The 17,042-nt window shown below is 42.8% G+C and overlaps 1 protein-coding gene across 3 annotated transcripts in view; it reads left to right on the forward strand.

The window, feature by feature from the left end:
- ASTN2 (astrotactin 2) overlaps positions 1-17,042 on the forward strand; it is a 682,965-nt gene that overhangs the window by 150,620 nt on the left and 515,303 nt on the right. For all 3 annotated transcript variants that reach the window (XM_028714606.2, XM_077922442.1, XM_077922443.1), the window contains exon 2: positions 12,383-12,570. In XM_028714606.2, the coding sequence (XP_028570439.2) occupies positions 12,383-12,570 (188 nt within the window). The remainder of the gene's footprint in view (positions 1-12,382; positions 12,571-17,042) is intronic.

The raw sequence follows: 17,042 nt of genomic DNA on the forward strand, positions 1-17,042 counted from the left end.
TATTCTGTGAAGCCAAGAGTGTGACAGTTTTAATTGCATTGTGGTGCCATCTGACAGGGCAAATTGGAGAGAAGTCTTTTGGCTTGCTAACTACAGAAATCTGAGTGTGCATAGTTGCTCCCTTAAGAACAGGCACCCACTTTCCTGCTCTGTCACCATAACTATGCATGGGTTGTGCAGTGCAGGGCTGCCAACTTGAATAAAATATTGGGGAGGGGGCAGGTAAGCCCCACCCCACATAATCAATCACATGACACAGCACACACACAGAATTTGAATGGCAATACCCATTAATTTTGAAGGGACCTGGCCCCTTCAAATATTTTATGGGGGGGAGGGACCTCAGCCCCTAGGAGTTAGCTCCTATGGTGCAATGTATACATGAGTAGCTTAGTTTAAAAATAATGACCCTTGGTCATCGCCGAGATTCTAGGATAAAAGCCAAGAGCTTCTCAGTCTCATGAATATTGTTCACATTTATATTTGCATAATATCATTAGCTGTAGTGATTGATTGCTATAGTTTAGAATGTAATTTGTTTCATAATTGCTAACTAGAATTTTTGTAATGGATGGATTTGTTCTACTAAATTAGTGGTTTTAATATTTGGCCAATATTTGGCCAATTGAGCAAGGGCTTTTCTTTAGAGTGGTCAAACACTGAACATTTTAATATCACATTCTAAAGATCAGTGCAATAACATCTAAATGAGTTGGTCATTCAAACTTTTGCTGCCCCTTTTCCAAGGAGCTATGCAGTACAGCTGTCTTTCTCAACCTAAGACTTTTGATGTGGGTCCAGTGTTGCTGAGAAACAGTTTTTTTGTTGTTATTGTTGTTTTACAGAGCAGCTTTCAAATCCCTCTTCATCCATGAACCTCACACTGTGAGTGGGAGTGCAGGTTAACCACCATCACTCCAGGCTGTCTTTCACCATAAGGTTTTTTTGTGAGGGGGAGAGGGGAAATAAGGGTTAGAGGAGTGGATGTGTTTGCCTTACCTCCTTGGAAGATGGTTGAGGAAATTTATAATTATTGTATTTTTCCGTGTATAACACACCCTCGTGTATAAGATGTTTCCTATTTTGGGGAACTCAAAATTAAGAGAATGGGGGGAGATTGCCCCTGTGTGTAAGACTACACCCCCTTTTATAACATTATTTTTTGGTAAAAAAATCCTAGTCTTATACACAGAAAAGTACGGTAAGTATAAGTAAAATAGGTCCTCGTGTGCCATCGCAGGTTGAAGTCTGCACCGTGAAAGTGAATGGAGGCAAGCAAACCAGCCAAACCAATCCTTCCTTGTTAACTTTGCTGTTGCCTCCTCTGCTCACTCAGTTGCTTGGAACTCTATGGCTGCCGGGCGAGCTGTTATATGCAAGGCTGCACCAACCACATAAGCACAATGTTTGCAGCTTCTGTTCGCTTAGCTAGGATCCCAAAAACAAGTGAAATGATAAAACTCACTTTCCAGACAGGGCTACATACAGTGCTGTGAAAAATATATTTTATATCTGGTTTAAGTCTAAGGAGTCTCATATGGCAGAACAACTCTCGCCCTGCCCCATGGCAACAAAACCCCACTTCCTAACCTGAATTATCTGTTTCATCAGTTATTAGCAGAACATCCACCAAGCTACTTAATGTCGTCTGTCAGCTACAATGACATCTCTGTCTATTTAGCTGTCCCTATGTATGGGTTTCTCATATTGCCAGGTTTATATACAGTACTGTATTTCATCCTTAGCAGGTGCATGAAATTCTAGGTCTCCTGATAGTACTGTTATTGCTATTGAGGTTCAGGTGAAGGTTTCTGTAGCAGTTGACAAACAGAAGTGTTCTGAGCGGATTTCCATGGTGCTGTTCTCCCCCACCCCCTCTTAAAAATACAGATATTGGTTACATCACCTCTTATATACCTCATAAAAAAGGTTTTTTATTTGAAGCTTTAGTGTTTTTTCAATGTTTCACTACCAAAGGTTATGGACTGTTTCTCTGTTGTCAGAACTAAAATGAACACATTTTTCAAAAGCAAAATGATTATTGTGTGTGTGTGAAACCTTGGGTGGGTTAGCTTAACTTGTCCCACTGTTCAAACCTTTTTCACTTGTGCTCCTGTTTTCCCTCTCCTGTTTTGGAAGGTTTTTGTGGGAAGACTAGAAATTGCATTCTATCTACAAGTCATACTTCACCAGGAGAACATATTACACTCCACATTTTGGTTTCTGAGATAACTCAGCTTTTTCAGCTAGAAAAAAGAAGTAGTTAATTTATAGCTTCCAAATTGGAAAATAATGAACCATTTGGCCTAACCTTCTGTCCTGATGGCAGATGAATTTATACAAGGCATAAATTCAGGCATAATGGAAAGCCATGATTTGTTTGGCCAAACCATGGATTGTCTTAATGTCTGAACCTAACTCTGCCCACAAACTGTGATTTGTTTTGAGACTAACAGTCCAAGACATCAAAGTTGAAGGTGATTTGTAAACCACACTTCCTGCTGTGGCTTGCTGTTCGTGACTGAATTCACATATCATTAAGCCATAGTTATTTATTATAATACTTTATTTTGTAAGATTTTTTTAAACCCACCCTTCATCACAAGATCAGGCTACATAGAATATGCAGCTTTAAAAGCAAATGTAACACAATAAATCATGTAAAATTCATCTAAATGGAGCAGAACCAAATAAATTCTGTGAAAGAAGTGGATCCCACAAAACAAGGTACCTTACCTGTCAAAGGTCAAGGTAAGAAAGTGTGCCTACAGCATACAGCAGGAGATGTACAATAAAGATGCTAGGTGCACCTTAGTAGGAATTTCCACAGTTTAAGGACTGTCACAGAAAAAGCCTTCTCCTGCGCTGCCATTTTTAGGTGAATTGCCTCCCTCTGCTGACAAGGTTGGTAGGGATGTTCGGATATTTGGGGCCTAAGCCATTTAGGGATTTAAACACTAATGTGAGCACCTTGAATTGGGTCTGGAAATGAATGGGCAATCAGTGCAGCTACTTTAAAACAGGGATTATATAGGCACAAAATGAAACCACAGCCACTAATCTGGCCGTTGCATTTTGGCCTGGTTGACATTTCTGAATCATATTCGATGGCAGCCCCACAATAGAGTGAGTTTCAGTAATCCAGTCTAGAGGTTACCAGAGCATGAAATACAGTGAGCAACTCACTCCTGACTAATAATAATAATAATAATAATAATAATAATAATAATAATAATTTATTTATACCCCGCCCATCTAGCTGGGTTTCCCCAGCCACTCTGGGCAGCTTCCAACAAAATATTAAAATACAATAGTCCTTCAGATATTAAAAGCTTCCCTAAAGAGGGCTGCCTTCAGATGTCTCCTGAAAGTCTGGTAGGTGTTTTTTCCTTTGACATTTGGTGGGAGGGCGCTCCACAGGGCGCCACTACCGAGAAGGCCCTCCCTCTGCCTGGTTCCCTGTAACTGAAGGTCTGCAGCTGCTGAACCAGCCAGAGATGGAAGTGGGCAACCCTGGACACAGAGACCACCTAAAGCCTCCACTGACTGTGCTGGATCCGGGAGCACTTCCAAGCTACAGACCTCATCCTTCTAGGGGAGTTCATTCCCATCCAGAACAGGCCATCTCTCTACCTCCTTTACTAGTGAATGTGGAACAGATAACACCTCTGACTTTTCAAGAATTTGATATACAGTGGTGCCCCGCAAGACGAATGCCTCGCAAGACGAAAAACTCGCTAGACGAAAGGGTTTTCCGTTTTTTGAGTCGTTCCGCAAGACGAATTTCCCTATGGGCTTGCTTCTTGCGAGTTTGTTTCCTTTTTCTTAAAGCCGCTAAGCCGTTAATAGGCGCTAAGCCGTTAATAGCCGCTAAGCCGCTAATAGCCACTAAGCCGCTAAGCCGCTAATAGCCGTGCTTCGCAAGACGAAAAAACCGCAAGACGAAGAGACTCGCGGAACGGATTAATTTTGTCTTGCAAGGCACCACTGTAATTTATTGGCTCACATCCAGCCCATCACTGCCTCCAAGCCCTAGCCTAGCACTTTTGCCTCCTCTCCTGATTCAGATGGATAAAAAAGATAGCATTGGGTGTCATCTGCATAATGGTGAAACTTTACTCCAAATCTCCTGATGACAGCTCTCAGTGCTTTCGGATAGGTGGGCAGTGAACTTCTGCACCTCAGAAAGATTCTGCACTGTGGAGATGGGGGTGGACTTACATATCTGTGAAGCCAACCTCTAAGCATATGGTGGGGGAGACAAAACAACTAGTTCAAGATCCTGGCTTGCCAGTCTAGAAGCTCAAACCATGGTTTTGCCAACACCTAAAGCATCTTGAGTGTATGTTTGCTGAGACTTCCCTTGAAAACCACAGAAGGCACTTTTATATCTTACCAAAGTACTTTATTCCACAATTTGGGTCTGGGGTACCTGATTAATTGCTTTCTCTTATATGTACGCTAAGGTCTTCCCTGAAGACTCTGTTCTATGTGCCTCTACCAGCTGATACACTCTGTTCTCAGGAGAGAACATAACGTATGCTGGATCAGGCCAAAGGTCCTTCAAGTCCAGCATCCTGTTCTCACATCAGCCAACTAGGTTGCTCATGGGAAGCCTGCAAGCAGGACCTGAATGCAACAGTGCTCTCCCCATCTGTGATTCCATGCAGCTTGCCCATCCCACTTTTGGCTCCAGGCAAGGGTGTTTCTCCTGTCCAGCTTTTGGGATTTTGCAATACAGATTTTTATTAATGAATTACTGCTGCTGATAGTTGTGTTGAGTTTTGCTTCTTTGGTGGTTCTTTTTATTGTGTCTTATTGGTGCTTACTGATACTTGTTTTATTGTAGTTTAAACATTTCTTATTAGTTGCCTTGTGTGACTTTGTAGATCAAAAGGCAAAGTACAAATATTTTAATAAAATTAAGTAGGAAGTTCTTTCACATGTTTTCATAAATCTCTCCCCCTTTAGTTCAAAGCTCTTTCTGCTTGTTTGGCCTAGGAAAGCTTGGGCAATTGTTCCCTCTATTGTTTCTGAGATTAAGAATCCGTGGATTCCCTTCTGATCATCATTATTCCTTTCTGCACAGCTCTTGAGTCTTCTAGGTCCTGCATTATCTAATCAAATTATCTGTGGAAAAGTACAGTGTGTTCTAAATGAGATATTACAAAGGCAGAGTAGAACAGTGTTATTAATCCCCAAGTCTTCGAAAACGATGCTTCTGTTGACAGTGCCCTGAATCTGACCCTCATGCCCAGCACATATAACCGATGGGACATTAACTATATTAAGCTTCCCTATTAATTCTTAATATGGATTTGTGTTTTTGCTGCCCATGCACCTCATGTTGACATTTTTCACTGAACTACCCAGTGTGACCCACAGGTTTTCTCTTGGGTACTCACTTCAGAGATTTGTGGTTATGGAGGATTGATTAGTGAAAGCAGCCATTAAGTATACAGTGGCACTGCTGGAAAAGTTAGTTCATGTTGAAACTTAGCTGTTTCAACAGAATGAAAATATACTCTAAAACACAACAAAATACCTCCCCCCCCAACAGTCAGTATTGAGTCTCAGAAGATTTGCTCTAATGGCCAGCTATGCAGGCCAAATGTATTATGAAAGGGGTGCCACATTTCAAAAAGTGAAAATCCAGAAAGAAATGTTGTTGAGCAAAGTCCGAAAAAAATGAAGTTCTTGAGCTAAGGCAGATCGCCAAAAACAAGACTGCCAACATGGGTTGCCATATGTCCAGATTTTCCTGGATGTTTAAGCGATTTCTGCCCAGACACTGTTTCTGACGACCAATCTGGCCAGCTACGTCCGGGAAATTCCAGACGTATGGCAACCCTATATTATGAGTAGGGGTTGGGGCACAAATGTGATCAAGGTTGCAGTTAAAGGCAAACGTACCTAATCCACACATACTGAAACAATACGTGACATTGCCATCCTTTGAAATTAATACTTCTCTGAGTGTTGTGCTGCAACTCTCCAAACAAATAGTGTGCAAAAATGCATATACCAGGCTGAGGTTTGCATAAAATGCATGTAATAATGAAAATAACATACACAGATGCATCCTAATATGGAAACTCTAAAAGAGAAAATAAGCTTTGCAAAAAGGTGTATATTAGGAGAAATTCACACTAAGGTTTTGATGAATTTTCATAAAGACTTTTTAAAATTTACGAACTGATTTGGATAACTGAAAATGTTGGGAAAATGAAAAACTGAAGTTGACTGATTTGACAATTCCCAACTATAGTTAATACCAAGGTCCTTGTAAAAAAACCAGTTCTTCAGTTTTCCTTCGTAATTAGGCAGAACTGAAATATCCTTTTGATGGGAGAAAGTCATTTTCACCTTGTTTTATCAGGGAGGGGGCAGTTTAATAGATAAATGATTTAATGTTTCTGTCCATTTTGTTCCACAAGCACACATTCTCTCCCGATGGACGATGCAGTTTTGAGAAAAGCCTTCTCAGATTTTGGAAGGCATCATATCTGATAGTTTCCCAAAACACAGCAGACTCTGCAGTCCCGAGCAATGGCACTTACTCCCTAGTAAGTGTGGTTAGGAATGCAGCTTAAGTTTTCATTCAAGGAGCAACTTAAGAGTATTTAATCTCTATGTACTGGGAGATGTTTATTACAAGCACTATAGATTAAACATATTTATTGCTTTGCCCTGATTGAGCTGTCCTAGATGGATTTCAGCCAGGTGTGGGGAGTGTTGATTTATATTGGATGACTAGGTTGGAATACCAAGAAGACTTATCAGCAGTTTTTACAGCTTGTTCCAACAAGCATAGTTTGGATAACCTTGGATCATTTTGATTTCTTATCAGAATCCAGTCCTTAATACCTTTTAGTAACCAAGCAAAGCTAAGAAGCCTTAGCAACTAAAGGTGCTTGCTTTGTGGCTTCTCCGGCATATAAAACTACTGTCTCCTGTGGAAGAGGTAAAGGGGCATTTAAAGGTTTTCTTGAACTATCTGGACGTCCTCAGTCTTGTCCAGAACCCTCAATTCTTCCCCGAAAAGTAGAATTCTGGAAAACAGTAATATAGTATGCCTTGGATGTAAGAATTCCCAATGTAATGTAAGCATGCCCAAACCACGTCCCTAAATATTTAAAGGAAGTTGCTTGTTCTGAAGTGTTTCCATCCAGTTGAAATAAGGGGGATAGTGCCAAAGGCCCTGAATGCTTCCTTGTAATTCTGCAGTTGCCAACATGGGGCCTGTGAGCACAACAACAGCCACAAGGACCTCTCTGGTACCCATGAAACCTTTGAGCTCACTCGCTGCCTATTTAGCATGAGGTTGTGAGGATGGTTCCCATCTCCCCCTTTGGGACAGTAGTGATGAAGCAGGAAAGAGCATTCTGTTCTGCCATGTCGCCTTTCAACTCCATGAAGTGACCTGGAGTGAAAAAAATTCTCTGGCTATTTCCCCCAATGCCCCACTCCCCAAACTTTGCTATGGGAAGGTTTCCCTTTTTTCAATCCATTAGTAACAATGAATGGATGCTAATTAGACAAGCTTTGCGGTTCCGAAACTTTCTACCTCCAGGATCTGCTTGAGAGGTGACAATTAGTATAGCAGGTAGATGCAAATTTTGTCCTAATCAGTTAGCAGTTACTGGAATCATTTTCCATTACTGTACTACCTAATCCATCTTTGAAGATTGCCAAATTCTTTGCCATAATAATATCATTGTTACAACAAGGAGTTCTATAGCTTAAATTTCCTATAGGTAAGCCCATACATTGACCCTGGACTCAGCCTTCCTATTTTAGGCTCAAAAGTGGGGAAGGGTTCTTTTATATTTCCCCCTCCGTTGCCCAAAGATGCCATTCAAAGTAGTTGTCATCTCCTGCCATTCCTTGCCATACCCTCCAACATTTTTCTGATGAAAATAGGGACGTCCCATTCCATAATGATAATTTTACTACAGTGGTACCTTGGTTTTCGAACATCTTGGAAGTTGAATGTTTCAGTTTTCGAATGCTTTTCTGAAGTCAAACATGCCATGCAGCTTCCGCATTGAGTTTTCCGTAAGTAAATGCTTCTGGTTTTTGAATGTTTTGGAAGTCAAATGGTCTTCTGGAACATATTACGTTCGGAAACCGAGGTACCACTGTATTTATACCCCACACATCTTACTGGGTTGCCCCAGCTACCCTGGGCAGCTTCCAACATAACTCCATTCCCTTCAACATTTCTCTAATGAAAATAGGTATATTCTAAGGAAAAGCAGGACATCCCAGGATCAAATCACAAACCTGGATGGCTTCTCTAAATCAGGGATGCCCCTGGAAAAAAGGGACAATTGGAGGGTCTGCCTTTTCTGCTTCTCCTTTCACACTCAACTTGTGCCCTACTCCACTTCCAGGCTGCATGTGCATTCATCCTTCCTTCTTGTACATGCACCTACAGCAGATTCCTTCTTGTATATTTGTTCTTTATGTTCCTAGTTAGTTAGTTGGTTTGAAACAACCTTTTCTCTCTCTAATTCTACTCCTGGCCTGCTCCAGCCTTAAACCTCAGAGCAAGGAGACTTCCATTCCCCATAACTTTCCTTTTCTTCTTTAACTTCCCTTTCCCCCATAACTTCCCTTTTCTGCCTTGTTCTGGCAGAGACTTGTGATGTGGCCAGGGTGCAGGTGGGCAAGTGAGGTGGCACTGAGCAGGCTGCAGCACTGATGCTCCCCATTTGGGAAGCAGAATGCTGCACCACAGTGCCCCTTGGGTTCTGTCTCTGCCACGAACTTCCTTAGCCACCACATTTGAGAAACTGCGACCCAGCCACGAGATCTCCTGTCTTCATTCTGTGTGTACCACTTGGTCGTTCTCCATATTTTCTTCACAATTTCAGAGTCTACTGTCTACTGCTATCAGTATTAATATTTAATGCTTGTTTAGCATCATTCACATCCTAGACGCCGTACAGAAAGCAGCAGTAATACAGTCCCTGCCCACAGGGCTTTCTGCCTTTATTAAACATACGAAACAGGAAGGGGGGGTGGAGTGAAAGAGAGAGAGAGAGAGTGGGAGGGAAATGGTAATGAAAAGCCTGAACGATGAAGAGTCAGAAGTGTTGCAGTGGGTAGAGTAGTGCCTAGGAAATGCTTTTCAAAACAAACGGATGTTCAGGAATGACTCAGAAGACCAATGCAGTTTGATGTAGGCAAGTTCTAAATGTGTATCTATGAGTAGTGTTGGATGGATCACTGTATTTCTGCTACGTCAGTTTCTGCATGTGTTCATTCATAAGTCCGTAATGACCTGTTCTTACAGTACTCTGAGGTAAAACCAACATGAGGTTATTTTGTCCTAAATTTTGCACAGTTTTTTTAAAATGCATTTTGGCATGTTATTTGGGTTGAGGATTGTATTGTGAGCTTCTGTGAAGTGCAGAATCGGAAGGACAATTATATTCTGGCCCAGGTATTATATTGGCACATGTGATATCTGTTGGCTCACTTAAAAGCTTTCAAGGAAGATTGAATACACATTTTTAATAAACAAGCAAACAAAGCATTGTTAATTTATCAGGGGAGAGCATGTGTCCTGCATGCAGAAGGTCTCGTGTTCAATTCCTGGCATCTTTAGGCAGGACTGGGAGAGATTTCCCGTCTGAAACCCTGGGGAACTGCTTCCAGTCCAGTCGATGTGCACAGTACTGCGGTAGATGACCCTGTGGGTTTGATTCAGTATAAGGCAGCTACCTATGTTGCTGTTGTTGATAGGCGTTTATTCCCCAGCTCTCCTGAAGTATTCAGATAGGGCCATTAGATGGAAGTTTGTGTTTCCTGTCCTTGTTCCTGGTTGGATAATGAGCGACCTGGGCCACTAACTGTCCTCGTTGGGCATTCAAGTGGCAATGCCTCTGTCTTGGATATGTCGATAGAATAATTAGCAAAGTGCTGAGTAAGGGAGTTTGCAATAATGGTTTAACCTTGTCTCTGTCAAGGGGGAAAACAGCAGCTGGGTATTCAGTCAGCTATAGAACAGTGGGAGTTTTGTGAGGGGGTGGAGGGGGATAAGTCTGATGGACAGGTAAGCTAAGCTCCACGCAAAGGGTTTCACTTTCTAGATAGGGTCTGCTTTGCCTGTTCATATCTGTTCCACCAGCTTAAGCTCACATCAGCTATCTTTTCAGTACTGCAAAATGGGGAGTTTGTGCTGGGGGCCAGTGTTGTAGAAAGGAAAATGAACTTACGTGGAGCAGAAAACCTCTCTTGCGCAGAGGGGCATATGAGTCCTTGACACGAGCAGAATTTTAAAATATTGAAGTCTTTAGCTGTTGGCTACAATCTTTCCAAGAGCAGTTACTGCATATCTTAATTCTGAAGCCACGGGCAAGCCCCTTTTAAGACTAGAAGATTGTGCATGGCTGCTCCTTTTGCTTGTATTCATGAGTATCTTTCAGAAATGGTGTAGGATCTTTCAGTTTCAGCTCGTTTTTGGTAGCTGAGCCTAAGCAGGTTGAGTGTTTTATGTTCTGCTGTTGGCAATGTTTGTACTAGTTTTAATTTGCTGGTATTTGGAAGAGGTTTTGCATGCAGTGTATACGTGTTTATCACCAGGAGCTTCTGAGATACGAGTGGCCTAATAAAGTTGCATCTGATTTAATAACCTAAAATTTGGGCAACTGGCCCAGGGTCACCAAACCATCTGGGGTTCAATTCTAAGGGTCGAAGCCAGACATTGTGAATGACTTGCTTCTCATTATATAAGGATTTGAAATGGTTTTCCTGTCTTAATAGCCTGTGGCTTGATTAAGACATAATGGGAATCCATGCTTTCCTGCTATGTCAGGTGTTGGGAACCTTTGGCCCTCCAAATGTTCCTGAACTACAACATCCATCAACCTTGGCCATTAACCATGCTTGCTGGGGCTGATGGGAGTTGTAATTCAGCAACATCTGGAGGGACAAAGTTTCCCCCTAATTGTGCCATGTGAATGAGCTGTAGTGAGCCTTGGACTCAATGTGCTCCTCCTTCCCACTTCTCTTTCATGGCTGCAAGGAGAAAATCTGAAGCAATCATTTCTGACTGTGAACAGGCCACTGTTCTCCCTGCCATCCAAATGGGTTTGTTTATCTAGTGATCTGAAACCACTGTTTTATCCTGGATATTCTCACTAAAATTAGAATTTAAACAAACAACAGTTCCTGAGCTTGGACACAGGATGTACCTAGGGGTTGGTCAGGTTGGCCACTGCCAAGGGCGCAGGCCCGGGGGGTGGGCCCCACAAAAATTGTGCTTCTCCACTCTGGCTCATAGTGATTCGGAGTCCACCCTGGGCTGCTCCTCCACTGCTCTGGGTTGCTGGGCAAGGCATGCAGGCTCCTCTGTTCACCTTGGTGTAGGAATCCAGTTGCTGGCATAGGCCATCACAGCAGCAGAGTGGGCACTAATTTGTAGGAGAAGGAAAAGGGAAGAGAAAGAGGAAGGAGGTGAAAGGGAAAGCAGTGAGGAGAAGGAGGGAGGCAGAAAGGCAGGCAGACGGACGGACAAACAGAGGAGGGGGGAGGGGGGAGGAGAGGAGGAGCAGAGCAACCAAGCTCCAATGGCTCTGGGATGCAAAAGGCAAGAGAATGCAAACTTTTTGATTTCTGGGCCATGATCTCTCCCAGCTTTGGAGGTGCTAGGTACGCCTCTGCTTGTACATTGCAGGAAACTCAAGCTTTGTTTGAAACCAGAATCAGCAATCTTTGTATGAAGCTTTGAAAGAGAAAGAGATATTGGGTGGGAGTGTGGCATTCACACTCCTTATTCATGTAGCTGGAAATCATAATATCCCATTATGTCTGAACTTGGCCACAGGGTGGGCAGGATCCTCCTGCCTTATTCCCAGAAGGTTCACAGTGCAGAGGGCTTCATTGGACACCTTTGCTGTGAAAGATGTAGTAGATGCCTTCCAGATATTTCAGACTACGTCTCACATCAACTCTAGCTTGCACGGCCAACAGATGGAGTGTTGCAAATTGTAGAAGAAACATCTGTAGAGCACTAGGTTGAGGAAGGCTGATCTATAGCACGTTGTCAAAGGGCATGATAAGAGCTGTTCAACAGTGGAATGGGCAACCTTGGAAGGTGGTAGACTTTTATTGGAGGTTTTAAAGCAAAGGTTGGCTGACTATCTGACAGGGATTCTTTAGCGGTGATTCCTGCATTCTAGGGAGTTGGACCAGAAAATCCTTGGGAATCCTTTCAAACTCTGCAATTATATGATATTGTGAGCAGTTACGTGCAGTTACATGATCTTTAAGCTTGAATACTGTTGAGAATGGGAGTTGCTGAGAGATACCCAGGAAGAAGCCCTTTTCAACAGTATCTAAACTGAACAACTCTTTGTTTCTGTTCTTGCAGAGATGTCCGGAACGGTTTCTGACATTTCCTTGGTACACTGGAAGCAGCAGTGGCTGGAAAATGGCACCCTCTATTTCCATGTCTCTATGAGCAGTGCTGAACAGCTCTCTAGGAACACACCGCCGACCCTGCAGGAGCCGTCAGAGATTGTGGAGGAACAGATGCATATTCTTCACATCTCCGTCATGGTGAGTGACCACCATTCTCCCCTTTGCCATCTCAAAGACACCCCTCTCTTCTTGTCACCCTCCTCAGTTCAGCTTCTTCTGCAAAAGAATAATAGAATCATAGAGTTGGAAGGGACCATGAAGATCATCTAGTCCAAGGCCCTACAATATGCAGCTGTCCCTCATCGGGATCAAACCTGCAGCCTTGGTGTTTAATCAGCACCATGCTGATTACTGACCAACTGCTCTATGTATGGCCATAAGTGGATTTGATTTATGTATATATCCATATATCTACACCTGTATCTTTATTCACACTGCTTTTCTGTATAAGTTACAGCCTTGCTGTAAATCCACAGCAAAATACAATGGAACCAAGCAGGCATGACAGGTTAAAATGATATCCAGATAAAAACATCTACCCAGCAAAGGCAAAATGCCTGCTGCAATAGTAATAGTAATAATAATAACACCTTCATTCGCCAGCAGAAAACAGCAGGAGAAGGTGGATAGCTAAACTTCAGTGGGGGGAAGGTGTTCCACAAGTTGGGTGCCACCACAGAGAATGCCCTCCCTAGTCACTGCCAACCATTCTTCCACCACAGGGAACAGAGGAGGGCTCCTCCACCAGATCCTAGGCAGCAGTCAGGCTAGCATAGGAGGAGGGCTATTTGGGGTTATTTCTTTGTAAAGGGAATGTGCCTTGAGCAGTGAATGCTGGTCTATCAGAATTAACTGCCCCATCAACCTCATTCTGCCCTCGGCCAGCCCCTATGTGCCTGCCTTCTTGCTTATGACTAACCCAGGGAGTGGACCTGACTGACCCTGACTGGGTCAGCTTCCTTCTCATTGTAGAATGCAGCAAGAGACCAAAGCAAACGAGGATTAGTTGCCTCTGCTTGTTATTGGTTCTGTCCCCACCTATCCTTAGTGCCTGTGCTTTCTGCCTTACCAGTCCCAAGGGACATCAGCTGCCTCTGGCCTTGAGTATATTCATGATTAAACTCCACTGCTCTTAAAAGTTCCAGGCTGGTCCACTGCCTCTGGGTACTGTGTAGCCAAATTTCCTTTTTAAATTATTTGACAAGAGCAACAAAGTGTGGCCTGGGGGAGTTTGGAGGGGATGTTCTCTCTAGGGCAAGGGTAGATGCTAGATGACAAATAGGATGACAACTTCAGCATGCCTTTGTTGTCATTATCTCTTGTATAACTCAAAACATGTGAATTGAAGGCTTCAGTGCTGTCAGAAGAGCATGGCTTTTCTATGCTATATTCAGTCAGATAAAGACAAAGCAATGGGACAACATATACTGTACCTTGATGCTTTTTAAAGTTTGATCACACTCATCAAGCAGGTATCAGCAGCACAGTGGTGTTTTGGGGAGGGGGGTTGTTTTGTTTTTTGCTGTTTGCACTGAGAAAGCAAATCTGTTATTGCAGCACCCTGCAAATCGAAGCTTTATCACTTCAAGGCTTTTTGTTGTTAAGGCTTTTTAAAAAGCTGCCGCTTGCCACTGTGCAGACTTTCTGGGACTGAGAAGAGAGACTTCTGGAATAGTAGTCTCTGACTGGTGTTCTTCAGAGAGAAGGCAAGGGGGAGACACAGGTGATGTCTGAACTCCTCTCACCTGTATAAGATGCTCATGATGGGTAGCTTTGTGATAACCTATCCAAGGAACAGTAATTGATTCCACCTTAACTTCAGCTGTAAATTGCCACAGTTCTGCTTGCACAGCTGCTGTAGTGGGAATTAAACCACTGTTGTTTCTTTTTCCTTTTTGCTTTTGCCAAGAAAAATAGTGCCTGTGTTGTGGTACCTGTGTTGAGTGTAGAGTTCTTTCTATAATTTTATTTTTTATTTTTGCATGTTTTAGTTTGGGGGAAAGGCAATGAGGTTGTGATGGTGGGAAGAATGTGATAGAGGCATATAATGTTACGCATTGTGTGGATAAAACAGATTGGGATATGTTTTTCTTCCTCACTTGGGACAGATAAAAGGAAGTACTTCACACAGCACATCACTGAACTGTGTAGTTTACTTCTACCAACTTGCAAGGCTTTAAAAGTGGATTCAACAAATTTATTGAGAATAAGGCTGTCAGCAGCTACTTGTCATAATGGCTATGAACATCAGCTGCTGGGAATTGTAACTGGGGAAAGCACTGTTGCATTCAGGCCCTGCTTTCATGCTTCCCATGATCGTCTGCTTGGCTATTTTAGGATCAGGATGCTGGACCATGTCAGACCTTTGACCTGCTCCAACATTATGAAAGTGGGGGGTCCATTTCCCCTTTTTGCTGCCGCCTTTTGTTTCTGGTGTTGGCAGAGATTGTGTCTGCAGGTGGAGTGAACAAAACTTGTAAGGAGCTTTGAGTGCATACTAAACCCGGCCCTCTATGTTTGCATATACAGTGGTACCTCGGGTTACATACGCTTCAGGTTACATACGCTTCAGGTTACAGACTCTGCTAACCCAGAAATATTACCTCGGGTTAAGAATTTTGCTTCAGGATGAGAACAGAAATCGTGTGGCGGCGGCATGACAGCAGTGGGAGGCCCCATTAGCTAAAGTGGTGCTTCAGGTTAAGAACAGTTCCAGGTTAAGAACGGACCTCCGGAACGAATTAAGTACTTAACCCGAGGTGCCACTGTAAGTGAAAATGAAATTAATCTTTCCAGCTGTAGCATCTGCAGGAGCTGTAGATACAATATCATACAAGTGCCTTTTTATTTATATAAGTGCTTTTATGAACCGCTTAGAGCAGTGGTTTTCAACCTTTTTGAGTCCTTGGCTCCCTTGACCAACCACGTTCTTTTTGTGGCTCACCTGTGGGATATTGGGAATCCCCACTTACGGGTTCCATTTTGGGCCACCCCATATGTCACTGGGACACACCTAAGTGGGAATTTTTCCGTTTCACCCTTGCCCCACGCCATTCCGTCCCTGCCCATTTTCAGCATCGTTTTTGGTGCGCATGTAAGTGGGAACACACAAAAATACATTGTATTAAGACTTTAAGAGGAGGCTGCTAGGAGAGCAGAAAAGGCAGCAGAGGGTGAAACGCAAGTATTTGCTGTACAAAAGACTGATAAGTATAATTTTAAAAATAAAACTGATTTCCAAGGTGCAGGTAAAAGAGATAAAACTAGATGCTTCTTGTGTGGGAAAATAGGACATTTTGCACAGAATTGTACAAAACAAAGTGGCACTAATAAAGAAAAGTTCCAGGGTGGTGGCAGAAAGCAAACTAAAAATGCATTTGCAGTTCCATCAGAACTATCTAGCAATCTCAAGTTAGAGGAAAACTGATGCTGTTGACAGTAACTCTTCTAGTTGGTTAATTGATTCAGGAGCTTCAATGCACATGACATGTGGTGCTGATTTTTTTCAGAGAGTTAAATGAAAACGCATCAGAGACAGTTACAATCGCAAATGGCCATAGAATATCTGTGCAAAGAAAAGGAGCAGGTTTGCTTAAGTGTGTTGCAGGCAGAGAAACTATTTGTAACGAAGTGAGATATATAGTTCACTTGCCAGAATTAACAGACAGTTTGCTGAGTGTGTCAATTCTGATTAAGCATGGATTCAATGTAAATTTTAATCGCAACAGATGTGCAATTACCAGAGATGGAATTTTGTATGCACAAGGTTTTGAAAATAATGGACACAGGTCAAGAAAGAGCAAATATGGTCAAGAAGAATTCAAGTGCAACCTGTATCCCAGAAAATGGCGTACCAGAGAGAAAGAATTACTCTCTAACGGAGATGGTCATGTATATGCTGGCACAGTCTAATTTATCATTTGAATATTGGGGTGAGGCAGTGATGAAAGCAACATATTTGCAGAACAGACTGCTAATAAAAGCTACAAATAGAACAGCATTTGATCTTTGGTTTGGAAGACTACCAAACATCAGTCACGTTAGAGTTTTGGATCAAAAGTGTTTGCATATGTGCCAGCACAAAGATGTACCAAACTAAGCAAAATAAAAACAGTATTAAGGGTTTTTTTCAGGGCAGTGGAGGGTGTGTGTGCTATGTCCCAATTATGCAGTTGGGGTGGCACTTCACCTTCATCTGACAGGAAATGCACTGCTTGGGGGGGGGGATACAAAAAACGGGGTGTTGGGGAGGGAGTAAGAAAAGTCCCTGTTTTCATCTAAGGAACATTGGAGGGTATGGGAATCTGAAATGTGTCTGGGAGATGGTGAGGAAGAGGACGATGACAGAGGAGAGAGAGAGAGAGAGAGAGAGAGAGAGAGAGAGAGAGAGAGAGAGATATGCAGGAAGATATGGGCTATAAGTAAATGAAAGGAAGGGAAGGAAGGATAGACTTCTGCTGCTCTCCTGAACATCCCTCAAGTCTTCCCAGGGAGCCAAGGATCACTGTTTGAAAACCATGGACTTAGAGGAAAGTATTATTACACCAAGGCCATGGGGCTACTGGTAAAATTGTGGTGTGGGCCTGAATTGCAGCAAAAGCATGGGTGTT

Source organism: Podarcis muralis, chromosome Z (assembly GCF_964188315.1).
Source record: "Podarcis muralis chromosome Z, rPodMur119.hap1.1, whole genome shotgun sequence".
Taxonomy (NCBI): Eukaryota; Metazoa; Chordata; class Lepidosauria; order Squamata; family Lacertidae; genus Podarcis; species Podarcis muralis.